This window comes from Erinaceus europaeus, chromosome 3, assembly GCF_950295315.1.
Source record: "Erinaceus europaeus chromosome 3, mEriEur2.1, whole genome shotgun sequence".
Lineage (NCBI taxonomy): Eukaryota > Metazoa > Chordata > Mammalia > Eulipotyphla > Erinaceidae > Erinaceus > Erinaceus europaeus.
Genome location: NC_080164.1, coordinates 27114896 through 27131906, shown reverse-complemented (window position 1 = coordinate 27131906; position 17011 = coordinate 27114896). Strand labels below are relative to the sequence as shown.

Sequence of the window (17011 nt, the reverse complement as noted above, 5' to 3'; positions counted from 1 at the left end):
TGCAGGAGGAAAGTATTGCAAGTGGTGAAGCAGGGCTGCATGTGTCTCTCTCCGTCTCCCCTCTTGATTTCTAGCTGTTTCTATCCAATAAACAAAATTAAAACAAAACAAAAAAAATTTTTAACTGACATTTCCTGTTAATGACCAGAAGTTTAGTCCTAGAACTTTTTCAGTGTCTTCACATGCATTCCAGTCTTACCTAACTTAAAGCTGTATTTGAATTGCCTTACATAGAGGAGTTATTGGCAGTATTTTCTATAAAATGAACTTTGCTGGTGCATGTAGGTTTGATCCTGTTATTCTTTTTTAGAAGGAGAGTCTCTTCTGGGCTCATTTTCACTGTTTTTTATGATAGACTAGGAAACAAAATACGGCACCAGAGCTTCTGCCTGCACAGTAGCAATCCCAGGGGTGCTGGGTTTTGAAGCTAGGCCATATGCCTGACAATATACGCACCCAGCTTGTGAGCTATCTTCTTGAGCCCAATCCTGACACTAGCTGTAGTAATGAATCCACTGGGAAAAAAAAACAGTAATTGAACAAAGTTCTTGCCTTTGCAGAACTTACTTGCTAGTAGATAAGAACACAAACTCCTACGGTTCGAGCCCCCGGCTCCCCACCTGTAAGGGAGTCGCTTCACAAGTGGTGAAGCAGGTCTGCAGGTGTCTATCTTTCTCTCCCCTTCTCTGTCTTCCCCTCCTCTCTCCATTTCTCTCTGTCCTATCCAACAACAATGACATCAGTAACAATAATAACTACAGGGCAGGGGTAGATAGCATAATGGTTATGCAAACAGACTGTTATGCCTAAGGCTTCAAAGTCCCAGGTTCAATCCCCTGCACCACTGTAAGCCAGAGCTGATCAGTGCTCTGGTAAAATAAATAAATAAATAAATAAAAATATAATAACTACAACAATAAAAAAACAAGAGCAACAAAAAGGAATAAATATTTTTTTAAAAAGAACACAAACTCCTTACTTACATAATTTTTTTTTTCTATATAGTCCTTTTAGTGCTGTGGAAAGGTGAAATAAGGGAGTCGGGCAGTAGTGTAGCGGGTTAAGTGCAGGTGGCGCAAAGTGCAAGGACCGGCGTAAGGATCTCGGTTCGAGCCCCTAGCTTCCCACCTGCAGGGGGGGTGTTGCTTCACAAGCTGTGAAGCACGTCTGCAGGTATCTATCTTTCTCTCCCCTTCTCTGTCTCCCCTCCTCTCCATTTCTCTCTCTGTCCTATCCAACAACAACAACAATAGTAAATATAATAAAACAACAAGGGCAACAAAAGGGAATCAATATATTTAAAAAATAAAAGAAAAGGTAAAATAGTTTACTCTGAATTAAAATAGTTTAATTCAAGGTAATCTTGGTAGTCTCATGAGTTATTAACTTTGTCTTTTAACATTGACAGATGGTTCCAACCCCTACACATTGAAGCTTTGCTTTTCTACATCATCACATTTATAAGAAGAAAAGAGCATGTTGGAATTTATGTTCACCTTTATTACAGTTTTAGAAATATACTTAATTTAAAAAATTACAATGGTTGATCTAATGTTGCCTTGTTTACTTTAAGATCCTGTTCTGTAAGAAAACAATATTTTGCCTTGAGTAAGTTTGTTGTAAACCTAAGTATTGAATTGTTTTCATTTTAAAATAAGAGTATCATAATGTAGACTATCTACAGTTTCCTTGTAGACTACACAGACATATGATTTCTAACCATATAATTTTCTTCCACAGTAAAAAAATATATTTGCATTCTTAATGCTAATTATCTGCAAGTATTTTTCCATTGTGTATGAGATTAATGCAGGTGAAAGTATTGCATTTTAATATTACAGAATTCCTATTATATGTTTAGATGTTTAAGTATGTTACAGTTATTCATATTAAACATAACTTGTATTTATTGAGTATTTTAATCAAGTTTGAGAATAACACTGCACATATGGAATTTTAAGTACTACAGATCTAGCTGATTTTATATTTCTGAAAAGCTAACAGACATATGGATACACTTGTATAGTATGCACTCAGACTTATTTAATTGGTGTATTTTAGGTCATAGTTCATTTGTATTGACATGCCTCTGTTTCTAGTTTGAGTTTGAAGATTTTATAAAGTTATAGCAATGAATTAGTGTGTTAATCTTCATTTGCTGCATGGAATTTGATCTTGAAAATACATCTGGTATTGGCATTGAATTTTCAATAGATATTGCTATTAACAGTTCCTCTTCCATAATCTGAGATCCATGGATGAGCTTTAGGGAGTCTATGACTCCCCCCCCCCCCCCAAAATTGTACGTAGAGTTTTGTGTACTTGCATTTTTATTTTTTACTCTGGAGTCCATTGGTAATATATGTATTTTTCTATATGGTGCAAGGTATAAGGATCTAATTTTATTTTTATTCTAAACAGATAGCTATTTGTTTCAACACCATTTATTAAACATTCTTTCTCCCACTGGATCTGGTTATTATTATTTTTAATATGACTTATACATGGGTGAGTAAGATGTAAGGATTAAACATGGTATTGAAGCTATAGTAGAGTATATAGGGACAGTATAGAACTTTGTATCAAGTACATAGCTTTTTTTATAATGGAAAAAAGTCTAAAATTATATTTTCATCTTTTAAAAGAACAGAGAACATGTTTCACCTACGTAGAATAACTGTGAAGTCTTAAGACTTTAGACAAATTGAAAATAAATGTTTCTTTTAGATCTTTTGTAAAAGTTTTGTTTTAAATTCTGACTTTAAAAGTCAGTTTGCCTTAATTAACTTAGAATTGAGCCACAGGCTTAAAGAATTCTTAACTTGGTCTGTTGAATAGAAAACTTAGAAATTAAGCACACATTAACTTTTATTTTCCCTTGAATTTTGACAGCAGTGGACCAGTGATGTCCCTTTAAGAGCCCTCTGAACATCTAGAAAAATCTAACGTTATGCCAAGGGTAAACCAAATTAAGCCATGAATGTATGATACTGGTATGTGTATATTCCTTGCTCAGCACTAACTTAGTACCTGAATTTACCTGATGTTACAATAAACAAAGTTTCCCCCATAAATGCTTTTCTGCATTTGTTGCAAAATTGCAATGCCTTACTTTAGAAGGTGGCATGTGAGTTTATGTAATATCGTCTCCTCTCTTCTGAAGTTTTAATATGGATGCCAGTGTTAGATTATTCCCTTTCAAAGAGTTCAGGAAATAAACATGTGGATGGTGACAGGGGTTTACTAGATTTTCTTTAATTAAAGATGTCTTTAATTCAGTCACATCAACAAATATTCTGTACTTTCCACTTACAGCACACCAGCATATTAATGAACTGCAAGGACAAATCTTTAAAGCCCAAAAACAATTTATTGATAAAATTGAGAATATAGAATATCCTGTCTTGGGCTAGGGAGACAGCATAATGGTCATGCAAAAAGACTTTTGTGTCTGAGGTCCCACGTTCAATCCCCAGCACCTCCCATGAGCCAAGAGCTGAGCAGTGATCTGGTCTCTCTATGTTTCTTTGTGTATCTCTCTCTCCTCATTAAAACAAAATAAAAATATTTTTTTAAAAAAGAGAATATCCTGTCTTACTAAATGATGAATGTTGACCTGAACACCTATTTCATGGTAATTTATATCAACATAACTAATCAGCCACAAATATAATCTTCATTTAGATTTTCATTATATTTCTTCATTTAGATTGTCTTAATTTACAGTGTCCTTAACCTTCCACTGAATTAGAGATACTTGAATCTCACCTAATAAAAAAGAACTTTCATGTTTTTTAAGATGGCAACGATGAACCGTTATTTCCCATACACACTAGGAATGAAAGCATCCCACAATATGGAAAGTTAAATTACATTCATACATGTTCAGAGTTTTCAAATAGAATTAGATACTGACTTTTAGATGCAAACTGTCTAGAAAGACATGAAGAGAACAGATTTGAGGGTCTGGGTGGTGGTACACCTGGTTGAGCACACATGTTACAATGCACAAGGACCCGGGTTTGAACCCCCAGTCCCCACCTGCCGGGGGAAAGCTTTGTGAGTGATGAAGCAATGTCTTTCTATCACCCCCTTCCCTCTCAATTTCTGGCTGTCTCTAATAAATAAATAGAAAATTTTTAAGAGTGGTTTTGACAACTGTAGGGAAATATTAGCTTTGAGTTAATTTTTTCCCCTTTTTAAAATTTACTTATAAAATGGAAATGTTGACAAGACCATAGGATAAAAGGGATACAGCTCCACACAATTCCCACCACTAGAACTCTGTATCCCATCCCCTCCCCTAATAGCTTTCCTATTCTTTTTTTAAATTTTTTATTTCTATACTGGGGAATTAATGTTTTACATTCAACAGTAAATACAATCGTTTGCACATGCATACCATTCCCCAGTTTCCAATATAACAATATAACCCCCACTAGGTCCATCCTTCATGGACCTGTATTCTCCCCACCCACCCCAGAGTCTTTTACTTTGGTGCAATACACCAATTCCAGTTCAGGTTCTACTTGTGTTTTCTTTTCTGATCTTGTTTTTCAACTTCTGCCTGAGAGTGAGATCATCCCATATTCATCCTTCTGTTTCTGACTTACTTCACTTAACATGAATTTTTCAAGGTCCATCCAAGATCGGCTGAAAACGGTGAAGTCACTATTTTTTACAGCTGAGTAGTATTCCATTGTATATACCACATATATACCACAACTTGCTCAGCCACTCATTTGTTGTTGAACACCTGGGTTGCTTCCAGGTTTTGGCTATTACAAATTGTGCTGCCAAGAACATATGTGTACACAGATCTTTTTGGATGCATGTGTACCTTAGGATATATCCCCAGGAGGGGAATTGCAGGGTCATAGGGTAGGTCCATTTCTAGCCTTCTGAGAGTTCTCCAGACTGTTCTCCACAGAGGTTGGACCAATTGACATTCCCACCAGCAGTGCAGGAGGGTTCCTTTGACCCCAGACCCTCTCCAGCATTTGCTGCTGTTACCTTTTCTGATGTATGACATTCTCACAGGAGTGAAGTGGTATCTCATTGTTGTCTTGATTTGCATTTCTCTGACAATCAGAGACTTGGAGCATTTTTTCATGTGTTTCTCAGCCTTTTGGATCTCTTCTGTGGTGAATATTCTGTCCAAGTCCTCCCCCTATTTTTGGATGGGGTTATTTGTTGTCTTGTTGAGTTTGGCAAGCTCTTTATATATGTTGGTTATTAAACTCTTATCTGATGTATAGCATGTAAAGATCTCCCATTCTGTGAGGGGTCTCTTGGTTTGGGTAGTGGTTTCTTTTGCTGTACTGAGTTAATTTTTTGATTTATTCTTTTGGTGTCAGTGCTTCACAGAAGCTTTATGCCTGTTCCCAGAGGGCTCTTTTTTTTTTTTCTTACTACTTTTTTTTCTTCCAGATAGACGGTCCAAGAAAGGAAGATAGAAAACCAAGGGCCTTGGTGTAAAGATCCCGGTTCGAGTCCCCAGCTCCCCACCTGCTGGGGAGTCACTTCACAAGTGGTGAAGCAGGTCTGCAGGTGTCTTATCTTCCTCTTCCCCTCTTGGTCTTCCCCTCCTCTCTCCATTTCTCTCTGTCCTATTCAACAACGACCACATCAACAACAACAACAATAACTACAACAACAAAAAAGGGCAACAAAAGGAAAAATAAGTAAAGAATAAAAAGCCCAGGTCCTGGAACTCCAGTGGTGCGACTGGTTAGCACACTGTACTTATACAGAAAACCCAGGTCCTTACATAGTAAAGTGTATGCTTAACCGGCTATCTCCTGGCCCCTGAGTTACCCATGCAGCCCCACATTTATTTATTTATGAGGGAGAGAGTGTTTCACATGGGACAGATGAGTCCAAGCACTGCTCTGGTCCATGCAGTGCCAAGGATTGAACCAGCAACCTCAAGCATGAAAGCCTAATGTGCTGCCAGTTGAATTATTTTCCTGGCCTCTAAAATGATTGAAGTCCCACTCCACATCCAAACCCCACTAGACAGCTGATAACCTCCAGGGCTGAATTACAGAGCACATGCTGCTGAGGTCATCCACCTTTCATGGAGGTGGCACCATGGATAGAAAACTGGACTCTCAAGCACGAGATTCTGAATTTGATCCCTGGCATTGCATGTGTCAGAATGATGCTCTGACTCTTTTTTCCATCTCTTGAACTGATAAGTACATCACTTTTTATTTTTAAAATTTTTTTGTATTTATTGGATAGAGACAGAAATTAAGAGAGAAGGGGGTGATATGGGGAGAGACAGACACCTGCAGCCCTGCTTCACCTCTGGAATCTTTCCCCTTGCAAGTGGGGACCAGGGGCTCAAACCTGGGCCCTTGCACATTATGACATGTGTGCTCACCACCTGGCCCCCTGATAAGTAAATCTTGAAAAACAAAAACCCTCTATTTTTCCTGCTGAGGGCATTATCCCACTACATTAAAGAACTGCAGTTACAGCTCACCCCCGTGATTCAGTTTTCAGGTAGATCACTATGTTTCCTAGGACCAAACTGAGAGAAAATAGTAAAAATGACTAAATGGGGTCAGTTATGTTTCTCATTTTCTTCACAGTGTTATCTGCAGGGATAGGTTGCTAGGCAACTGCTTCTTAGTAGTGGTTATCAGTGATAGTCTATTTCTGGAGGCAAGAAATTGTGAACATATTCTTCCATAATTAGGACTCTAAAGCAGAGGGACTTTGTTTCACTTAAAAAGTTCAAGAGGGGGAGTCGGGCTGTAGCGCAGCGGGTTAAGCGCAGGTAGCGCAAAGCACAAAGCACAAGGACCGGCATAAGGATCCCAGTTCGAACCCCAGCTCCCCACCTGCAGGGGAGTCGCTTCACAGGCGGTGAAGCAGGTCTGCAGGTGTCTTATCTTTCTCTCCTCCTCTCTGTCTTCCCCTCCTCTCTCCATTTCTCTCTGTCCTATCCAACAACGACAACAACAATAATAACTACAACAATAAAACAACAAGGGCAACAAAAGGGAATAAATAAATAAAATAAAAAATAAAAAATAAGTTCAAGAGGCAGGGGTCCTTTCAAAAAAGATAACTTCTAGGGTCCGGGCAATGGCATACCTGGTTAAGTGCACATACTATGTGCATGGACCCAGGTTCAAGCCCCTGCTCCCCACCTGCAGGGGGGAAGATTGTGAGTAAAGTCAGTCTGCAGGTGTCTGTTTTTCTCTCTCCTCTGTCTCCCCCTCCTCTACATTTCTCTCTGTCCTATCCAATAAAATAGAAAAAAAGGGAAAGTGGCTGATGCTGGAGTCATTGTGCAGGCACCAAGAACCAGCAATAGCCCTGGTGGCAATTAGAAAAAATGATTGAAATACAAGGCTGTTTACATTTTCTTACTGAACTATGTTAAACTTTAAAATTTTTATCTTTATTTATTGGATAGAGACAGCCAGAAATTGAGAGGGAAGGAGGTGATAGGAGGAGAGAGAGACACCTGCAGCCCAGCTTCACCACTTGCAAAGCTTTCTCCTTGCAGGTGGGGACTGGGGGCTTGAACCCAGGTCCTTGAGCACTATAACATGTATGCTCAACCAGGTGCCCAAGATCAACCTTTTTTTTTTTTTTAAACCAGAGCACTGCTCAACTCTGGCTTATGGTGGTGTTGGGGATTGAACCTGGGACTTCAGAGCCTCAGGCATGAAAGTCTCTTTGCATAACCATTATGCTGTTCCCCCACTTAAACTATATATATACACACATACTGAGGCTATACTAGGATGAGGTTTTCTGATAGGCTATCTGCTGCAAAGTCATATAGACTTAAGGCACAATTCTTTCTGGGGTCTCTGCCTAGGTAATATCTTCAGTGTACCCCCACTGGGTCAAACTGACCCAGTCCTAGGGGCCAGTGTTTTTTTACTGGATAAATTGAGAGGGGAGGAGGAAATAGAAATGCAGAGAGACACCTGTAGTACTTGCTTTCCTGCTAGTGAAACATCCATGATGCAGTTGGGGAGCAGGGGATTGAACCTGGGTCCTTGTGTGTGATAATATGTGTGCTTACCTGGGTGTGCCACTGCCCAGCTCCTACAACTCAGTTTTTATTCCTTTTTTTTCTTCTTCTTGTTTATTGGATAGAGACAGCCAGAAACTGAGAGGGAAGGGGGAGACAGAGAGGGAGTGAGACAGAGAGACACCTGCAGCCCTGCTTCACCACTTGCAAAGCTTTCCCCCTGCAGGTGGGGACTGGGGGCTCGAACCCAGATCCTTCTGCACTGTAACCAGTGCACTCAACCAGGTGCGCCACCACCCGGCCCCTACAACTCAGTTTTGATGTCATCGTAAAAAGCTGCTGTGGAGGGGACGAGTGCAAGCATCTGACTTCCCTGTTGAATACAGCCATTGTACTTGTCCCAAGGCTTCTAACATGATGTTCTACCCTCAGATCACCACCCACCCAACACTGTCCTGTGGCCCCCTGTCTACCATCTCTACACTGTCATCTGTCACAGGACTCATGAAGACATCATATCCCTGTAGCATTCCTGGGATGTGTCTGCCACCATGTACTTTCAGCAATGATAACTTCTTGTCCGTAAATTTTTTCAACTCAGGAGGGCAAGCTTTGCTCTTAGTGTCTCTGTGTTTTGTTGTTGTGACATGTGAGAGAAGCCAGTGGGGGCTGGGTTGCGGCACACCCTGTTGAGTGCACATGTTACAACCTGCAAGGTCCCAGGTTCAAGCCCCCAGTTTCCACCTGCAGGGGGGATGTTTTGTGAGTGGTGAAGCAGTCTGCAGGTCTCTCCTCTATCTCCCCCCCCAATTTCTGTCTCTATGGTCATATATATATATATATATATAATTTTAAATATATATATAAATATAAATATGGAGAGAGAGAGAGAGAGAGAGGAGCCAGAGTACCACTCTTGTACATGTGAGCTGGAGGCTGAGTTAGGAACCTCAGGCATGTAAGTTCTGTACTCTACCAGCTAAGCTGTTTGCCCAGTTGCTCAATATGCACCTTATTATATTTACATGTAGATTTCATTTCGCAGTGCAGATTTAACTTAGTTTTTCTCCAAGTTGTGTTTGTACACAGGTAAGTAGATATTGCTTGGGAATTTAATTTCAGTGTAATGAAAGGGTGTCAGATTGCGTGGGGTTGGGGGGAACCATTGCTTAATCAAGGTAACCTGGTTCTAGGGGAAATAGGCAAACCCTAGGTGTCCAAAGACGGTGAAGCCCAGCATTTGTTGGAGAATGGGTGAAGCTCCCCCAAGGAGCTTTTCACAGGATAGGCAGGAAGCGCCATGAGCATGGGCTGGCTCGACCTTCCTCATTCAGTTCACTTGTCTTCAGAGTTCCCTGTCCACTTTGAACTCATGGCTCCACACTTATAGAATCCCCAGTTGCCTCAGTCTCCCCACTAACCAGCCATTCATCACAGTGTGCAAACAAATGAAAGAAAGCACAGAACTGTCAGTCTGGGTGTCCTTACGTTAGTGGGAACCAGGGCCTTCAACATGCACAATTTCACCACCTCAGGCCACTCCTTATCATGTAGGTAGGTGAGGCAGGCACCACAGCACCACAGCTTCCTCTGTTGACATGGCACCTGCAGGTGGTGGTGGGGTCTGAAGCTGTGCCACACCCATGGCAATGCTGGTGCCCTTCCCAGTGAGCTAGCTCGCGGGGCCCAGAGCTCCTATTTTTAAACTTGAAATATACATATTTTTAAAACATTTTGTTATTTATTTTCCCTTTTGTTGCCCTTGTTGTTTAACATTATTGTGGTTATTGATGTGACTGTTGTTGGATAGGACAGAGAGAAATGGAAAGAGGAGGGGAAGACAGAGGGGGAGAGAAAGACACTTGCAGACCTGCTTCACCGCCTGTGAAGCGACCCCCCTGCAGGTGGGGAGCCGGGGGCTCGAACCGGGATCCTTTAGCCAGTCCTTGAGCTTTGCGCCACGTGCACTTAACCTGCTGCTCCACCGCCAGCTCCCTTAAACTTGAAATATTTTTATCTTTTGAGAAGTAGGTCTATGATCCATCTTTCTCCCTCTTCAGCTTTTGTCCCAAGGATGACCATTGGCCAGGGTGTGGTGCACCTAGTTCAGAGCACGCAATATAGTGCCCAAGGACCCAGGTTCAAGCCCCTGATCCCCACCTACAGTGGGGGGAGCTTCATGGGTGATAAAGCAGTGCTGCAGGTGACTTTTTTCCAATCTATCCCTTCCCTTTCAATTTATCTCTGTCTTATCAAAAGAAAGGAAGAAATACAGAAATGAAGGAAGGAAGGAAGGAAGGAAAAGAAAAGTAGAACCATAAAGTTTAAATGCAAAATATTCAAAAGTGAAATATTTCTAGACACTTCTACACAAAGTATTCTCTGTACATTTGCTAGTGAGGGGCTTTACTTATCTACAGAATGCTGATGCATACACAAAATAAACAATTATTGTGTAAGAAATCCTCTTAAGGAAAGCCATATAGAACTGTTAGCTGAATTAAGAAGGAACACTGATTTGGAAATGGCTCCCTCAGGTGACGCTGTAATTGTGTAGATCCCTGCTTCTGAACAGCTTTGTACAGCCTTGAACTGAGCGCTTCAAGTCATTTTGATAATTCCGTTGCCATTTCTCCTTCCTAGAAATATCAAGAGAAATCTGGGCAGTATTCGTTCTTTCAGGGGAGTAGTTATGGCTTATTTGAGAGCCTGGAAAACAAATCAGTAACGGGTCTGAAAGAGAATGGTTGTGACGGCAATGCTTGTAGCTCATCGGAGAGCAGAATACCACTGGGTGAGTGTGGGCGCTGGGATGTGAGTACAGTGTGGGAATGTGAAAGACGATTTCTGGCTGTTTATTTGAAGTAGCTTTTTTGTAGGAGGGCAGGGGGAAATAGGAGATCTGATTGTGAGAGCTGTGCTGCACAGTAGTATTTGGCAGTGATTCTTAACAGTTCAGAAGAGAGAAGATTTGGGAGGGCTTGACAGGAGAGGGGTGTGATTACAGGAGGGCAAACGAGAATCTGGGGGCAGTGGGTGGAGAGTCATGAGTAGATACTGAGCTCCTGGACACTTGAAGATTTAGATCAAAACAGACTCTGTGTGTGTGTGTGTGTGTGTGTGTGTGTGTGTGTGTGTCATAGTCAAGGCTCCTGTATTACTCATTTGGTTTCCAGGTAAAATGTCTTTGTGACTGTATGATGTAAAGAAAGGTTATTTTTATTACAACTCAGAGTTGCAAAAGAAAAAGGACAATTTGAACTGCACAGTCTTACTTTCTTTTCTTTTTTCTTTTTCTTTCTTTTTTTTTTTTTAACCAGAACACTGCTCTGGTATGGGGGTATGGGGGATTGAACCTGGGACTTTGGAGCCTCAAGCATGACAGTCTCTTTGCATAATCATTATGCTGCCTACTCCCACACCGGACATGAAAAGTTTATTTAATTATTAAATGGATATTAAATGAAATTAAATTATTAAATGAATATTAAATGAAATTATTAAATGAATATTAAATTATTAAATGAAATGAAAGCTTAGTTTGAAAGGAAATGAAAGGAAATTTATGTCCACAGTCAAGGCATAAACACCGCATCAATTAACCCTAGGAGCCTGCTGACCCCCAGATGTGACCCCCAGAACTGTGTGTGAATGGGCTGTGAGGTCCTTTGAGGAAGGGGGTGGCGAGGGAGAGACCAGGAGGGAAACCTGGGTGACAGCAGTGGCCCCAGGCCTGACTGTACCCTGATGCAGACTGACAGGGTTTGTTTAAGAACTCCCTCCCGGAGGAGGACCTAGGCAGAGTGGGGGTTGGGGGGCTCGCCTCCCCCAAGTGAGGTGGCTTTGAGAAAAATCTAGACTTCCGTGGTCACAAGAAAATCTCACCTTGCTTTTGGCCTTCTGGGTCATAAGAAGAGAATAATCAGAGGTGTTCTAGAAACAGCTTCACTGTGTGGGGTAGCGTTCTACTGAGACCCCGATTAGCGTTTATCTACAGCATAACTACATGGCATCAACCCCCCAATTCTGCTTTCATCACTGATGTTTCCTTTTAAATTTTTTACAAAGAAGCAGAGAGAAAGAGTAAAAGAGCCCACAGCATTGAAACTTCTTCCAGTGTGGTGGGGGCCAGGCTCGAACTTGGGTCACATACATGACAAAGCAGCACACTATCCAAGTGAGCTATTTTGCTGGCCCTCACTGATATTTCATTTAAAAAAAAGATCACAGGGTTTAGTTTCACACCACACCCACCACCAAAATTCTGCTGTGTCCTTCCCCACCCCTGTCTGCATAACACTTGCGCTATTTCCACCACCCACAAGGGTCTTTCTATTATGTCACAGTTCCATCAGGACGTATGGGAACTGCCCAGGGACAGAAGCAGAAGTGGTCGCATTCTCAGCCCCCTTTTTGTAAAAAGCCTTTGTGACAAGTCAGTGGGTTCATGTTCAGCTTCAACAGGATGAAAAAGATTCAGAACCACCCCAGTACCATCCTCCTACGCAGTGACATTCATAAGCATCCCTGGATGTTACTGGAATGCTGGATTCTCTCTGATGATTCCAGATCCATTTTTTCCTGCTTGCACTTGGTTGTAGGTCTTTGGTGCCTTTTTTTAATCTATAAAAGAATGTTTGCCTTTTTTGTTTTTACTTGTTGCTGAAACTAGGTCATTTGTCCTGTAGGATTACTAAGAGGACTGGCAATTATGGTCTCGGATGTCTCTGCCCCTCGGCTCTGAGTGCCTAGATGTTCAGGCAAAGTACTACATTGCAAAGTTGTTTGAACTAAGCCTTTTCTCAGTACGGGTGTGAAATCAGATCACTTCACAGTGAGATTAATTTGTCTCGATTTGTTTTGGACTGATGGGAACTGACTTTTTAAAAAATGTGATTTAAAAAAAAATATTTATTTTCCCTTGTGTTGCCCTTTTTATTGTTGTAGTTATTGTTGTTATTGATCTTGTCATTTTTGGATAGAACAGAGAGAAATGGAGAGAGGAGGGGAAGACAGGGGAAGAGAAAGAGAGACACCTGCAGAACTGCTTCACTGCCTGTGAAGCGACTCCCCTGCAGGTGTGGAGCCTGGGGCTTGAACCAGGATCCTTACTCCGGTCCTTGCACTTTGTGCCACGTGCGCTTAACCCGCTGCACTACCGCCCAACCCCCGTGATTTTTGTTTTTATAATGCTGCAAGACGTGTACACAGCTGAGACAGCCAGCCAGCCAGCTCCCTAGGTAGGTAGGGTGTGTGCTTTGCCATGTGTGCTGCTCCCGTTCAAACTCTGGCACCACACGGGAGCGCCAAAGGACTAGAGGAAGCTCTGGTGTTATGGTTTTTCCTCCCTCTTTTGTTTCTGTCCATCTGTATAAGGGAGTAAGCCAAAAGTGTTAAAATCTTGCTTGTGCAAAACTAGTTACACATACCAGCATGTGCATACACACATACACTATAGTATTTTATTACTTAGATCACAGGAGAAGGGGAGAGAAGCCAGAGCAAGCCTCCAACATGTAAGGCTGTGGGGATGGGATCTGGAGCCTCAGGGCTGCAAATCCTGTGCTCTGCCCACTGAGCTGTCTCCCAGTGTAGATGTTTTTGTATTGTCTCAGAGCCAAACCTACCCACCTGCTTTCTCTCTGTCACTTCTGGGTTCTGTCACCTGTTCTAGCGTGGCTTCTGTGTTCTGCTGCTCCCAAGTGCCCATTCTCAGTCCTTTCTGCCCTCATCTTTACTTCTAGACCTTTGGCTCAGCTGGAGTGAGCCTCCTGTGAGGTGTGAGACGAGAGACAAGCCTGGGTTTCTCTGTCTCCACAGGCTGGGCAGTGGTGTGGGTCACTAGCTGTGTGAGAACACACCACAGTCTCCTGCTATGATTGCAGGGATGGGATGAAGACCCAGAACAGTATGCTGGCCATGTGATGCCGCGGATTGAACTGGGGACCTTGTGGTGGCAAGTCTAGCTCTTTAGCTCTTTCTCCCATACCCACCCCTCAAAGATTTCCCCATCCTAGCTCTGGGGTGCTGGGCCAGAAGGTGTCCTGCCTCCCAGCTGGGTTTCCCAGTTGGTATAGAGACTTTTGTTGTGGGGATGGAGGTGGGGAGGCAGTGGGCCCAGTGCCAAGCACAAGGATCTGAGTTTGAGCTCCTGCTCCCCGCCTGCAGGGGGAAAGTTTTTTAGGTGGTGAAGCAGGGCTGCAGGTGTTTCTCTGTCTCTCTTCCCTCTCTGTCTTCCACTCCCTTCTCAATTTCCCTCTCTCTTTTTTTTTTTTGTATTATCTTTATTTATTGGATAGAGACAGCCAGAAATTGAGAGGGAAGGGGGTGATAGGGAGAGAGACAGAGAGACACCTGCAGCCCTGCTTCCCCACCTGAAAAGCTTGCCTCCTGCAGGTGGGAACTGGGGGCTCAAGCCAGGTCCCTGTGCATTGCAACATGTGCGCTCAACCAGGTGCACCACCACCCGGCCCCCTCTGTCTCCATCCAACAAAAGAAAGGGGAGTCCTCCCCAGTGCTGGGGTCTCCTGCAGACTCACCCACACCCAGCCTGATATCAGCCCAGCCACCAAGGCCGCCAGGGCCTCTCCTTCCCCTGCCACCTGTCACGACCCCACAGGGCTATTTTACAAGGGACAAGGGACAGCCAGCTGATGCAGGGCCCGAGGAGCCCAGCCTGGCCTGCAGCCCCCAGATGAAGCTGTCCCCCCCAACACACAGCGCTTGTTTCCCCAAATAGAGGTGGGGGATAGAGCTACAGTCTGGCTCGGTCATCTGCTTCTGGCTCCAAGGTCCACATGGTTGACAAGACACACTCAGATGTCACCCTCCACTCCAGGGACCAGTTACTGCTGCTCCAGGGAGCAGGGAGGAGAAGGGAGGAGTAGAGAGGAAACAGAAAGGAGGAGGAAAAAGGGAGGAGAGAACAAAGGAGAGGAAGGGAGGAGTAGAGAGGAGGGAGAAAAGAGGGAAGAGGAAGGTGTGAGCAAGAAGGAGGGAGACCAGGCATCAACCCAAGGGCCTGGTGAACTAAGAGGAGGAGCAGGAGAAGGGGAGGAGAGGAGCAGCAGCAGGAGGAGGAGAAGAGGGAGAGGCAGAGGAGAAGGGAAGCAGGAAGGGAATGGGTAGAAGGAAGAGGGGGAAGTGACTGGGGTCTGGCTGCAGCGCCAAGTTTGAGACAGACACTGGCAAGAAGCAGAGTTCTGTTTGGGAGTGGGGGGAGGCAGCAGCTGAGAGGCCTGTCTCTCCTTATGGTACCTTCACCAAACACTGTCCCCAGGTTACGGGGGGGGGGGGGGGGGAGGTTGGGCACAGAGGTCAAGCCTGGAAGAGTCCAAGTGCTCCCCAACTCCCTCCACCCTCAACCTCATGGCGGCACCTCCTCCCTCAGCAATGGGCCCCGAGCATGGCAGAGAGCTCCAGGTCTAGGGCTGAGACTGATCCAGAAACCCTGAGTCAGTGGGGAGTGAGGAGCAAGGCTTGGGGTTCTCCTGACACCAGCTTGGGGTCCACTTCAGAGCCACCGCATGCATGGGGGGCGGGGACGGGCAGGCTCTTGCGGTTCTGTTCTCTGTTCCCGGGGAAAGCTGCTCAGGGGCCCGGCCTGGCAGACTCCCCTTCCCAGGAATGTCCACAGCCCCTTCCCTCCAGGCTCCCCGCCGCCCCCAGCCCCCAGAGTTTTGTTCGAGGGCTCCGCTGGGCCCTGGTGAAAGGTAACAGGAGGAGGCGCTCCAGGTCAAGCAATGACTGGGGGTGGGGGCGGACAGTAGGGGGCGCTCCCAGCCCGCACACCCGGGGCCTGCTGAGTCCAGCCGCCCTCGCATATTCGCGCCCAGGAGGCTCCGCGTGGGGGGTGGGGGGGATGCGCTGGGTGTTTGTAGGTGGGGGAACCTAGCCAGGCTCCCTGACCCCCGAGACTGCACAGCCGCACCCCAGAAAGGGGCGTAGGGAGGACGGTTGCAGGGAGTCTCCAGGAGGTGGCTGGGGTGTGGCGCTCCAAACTGAAAGCCCAGCTTCCCCCCACTCCCCTCCTGGGCTATTAAGGGAAAGATGACATTACAAAACAGCACCCCCAACCCCCACCCGGGGAGCAGGTGTGCAGGGGGGCGGGGCAGGAAAGGAGGCCAGGTGATACAAACAGATCCCTCCGCAAACCAACATCGAGAAAAAGTCATTTGGGCTTTGGTTTTCAAAAGCCGCAATCATCAAACTCTGGGTGCTAGCTTTATTTCCAGACACAAGTACTGTGGGGGAGTTTACTATTTATTTTTATTTTTATCCAGCAGGGCTATCGCTGGGACTCTGGTGTCTGTATGAATAACCGCTCCTTTTTTTTAAAAAAAATTTTGATAGGACTGAGAGCAGAGGAGGAAACAGAAAGAGAGAGAGAGACACTTGCAGGCCTGCTTCGTTGCTCGTGGAGCCTCGCCCCTGCAGTTGGGGAGCAGGGACTGAAATTCAGGTCCTTGTGCATGGTAACATGTGCACTCTAGTGGGTGCTCTACCATCTAGCCTGTGGAAGAACTTACGAAGCTGGCATCTCTAGAGGGTTTTTAAAAATTATTATTATTATTACCTCCAGGGTTATTGCTGGGGCTTGGTGCCTGCATTATGAATCCATTGCTCCTGGAGGCTATTTTTTCCCTTTTGCTGCTCTTATTGTTTATCGTTGCTGTTATTATTATTGTTATTGCTGTCATTGTTGTTGGATAGGGCAGAGAGAAATCAAGAGGGAGGGGAAGACAGAGAGAGGGAGAGATAGATAGACACCTGCTGACCTGCTTAACGGCTTGTGAAGCGGCCCCCCTGCAGGTGGGGAGCTGGGATCTCAAACCTGAATCCTTATGCCCATCCTTGTGTTTCGGGCCATGTGTGTTTAACCCGCTGCCGTCTGAGCTCCTTAACTTTTTTTTTTTAATTATCTTTATTTATATATTGGATAGAGACAGCCAGAAATTGAGAGGGAAGGGTGTGATAGACAGGGAGAGAGACAGAGAGACACCTGCAGCC

The 17011-nt window shown here is 44.4% G+C and overlaps 1 protein-coding gene and 1 pseudogene across 4 annotated transcripts in view; one reads left to right on the top strand and one right to left on the bottom strand.

Moving 5' to 3' along the window:
• The window catches only part of HNRNPLL (heterogeneous nuclear ribonucleoprotein L like), a 47360-nt gene extending 44286 nt beyond the window's left edge, over positions 1–3074 (top strand). For all 4 annotated transcript variants that reach the window (XM_060186908.1, XM_007520993.3, XM_060186907.1 and 1 more), the window contains one exon: positions 1409–3074. In XM_060186908.1, the coding sequence (XP_060042891.1) occupies positions 1409–1464 (56 nt within the window). In that variant the 3' untranslated portion in view covers positions 1465–3074. The remainder of the gene's footprint in view (positions 1–1408) is intronic.
• Positions 3075–8325: 5251 nt separating this feature from the next.
• Positions 8326–15825, bottom strand: LOC132537583 (small nuclear ribonucleoprotein G-like; annotated as a pseudogene).
• Between the last annotated feature and the right edge of the window lie 1186 nt (positions 15826–17011).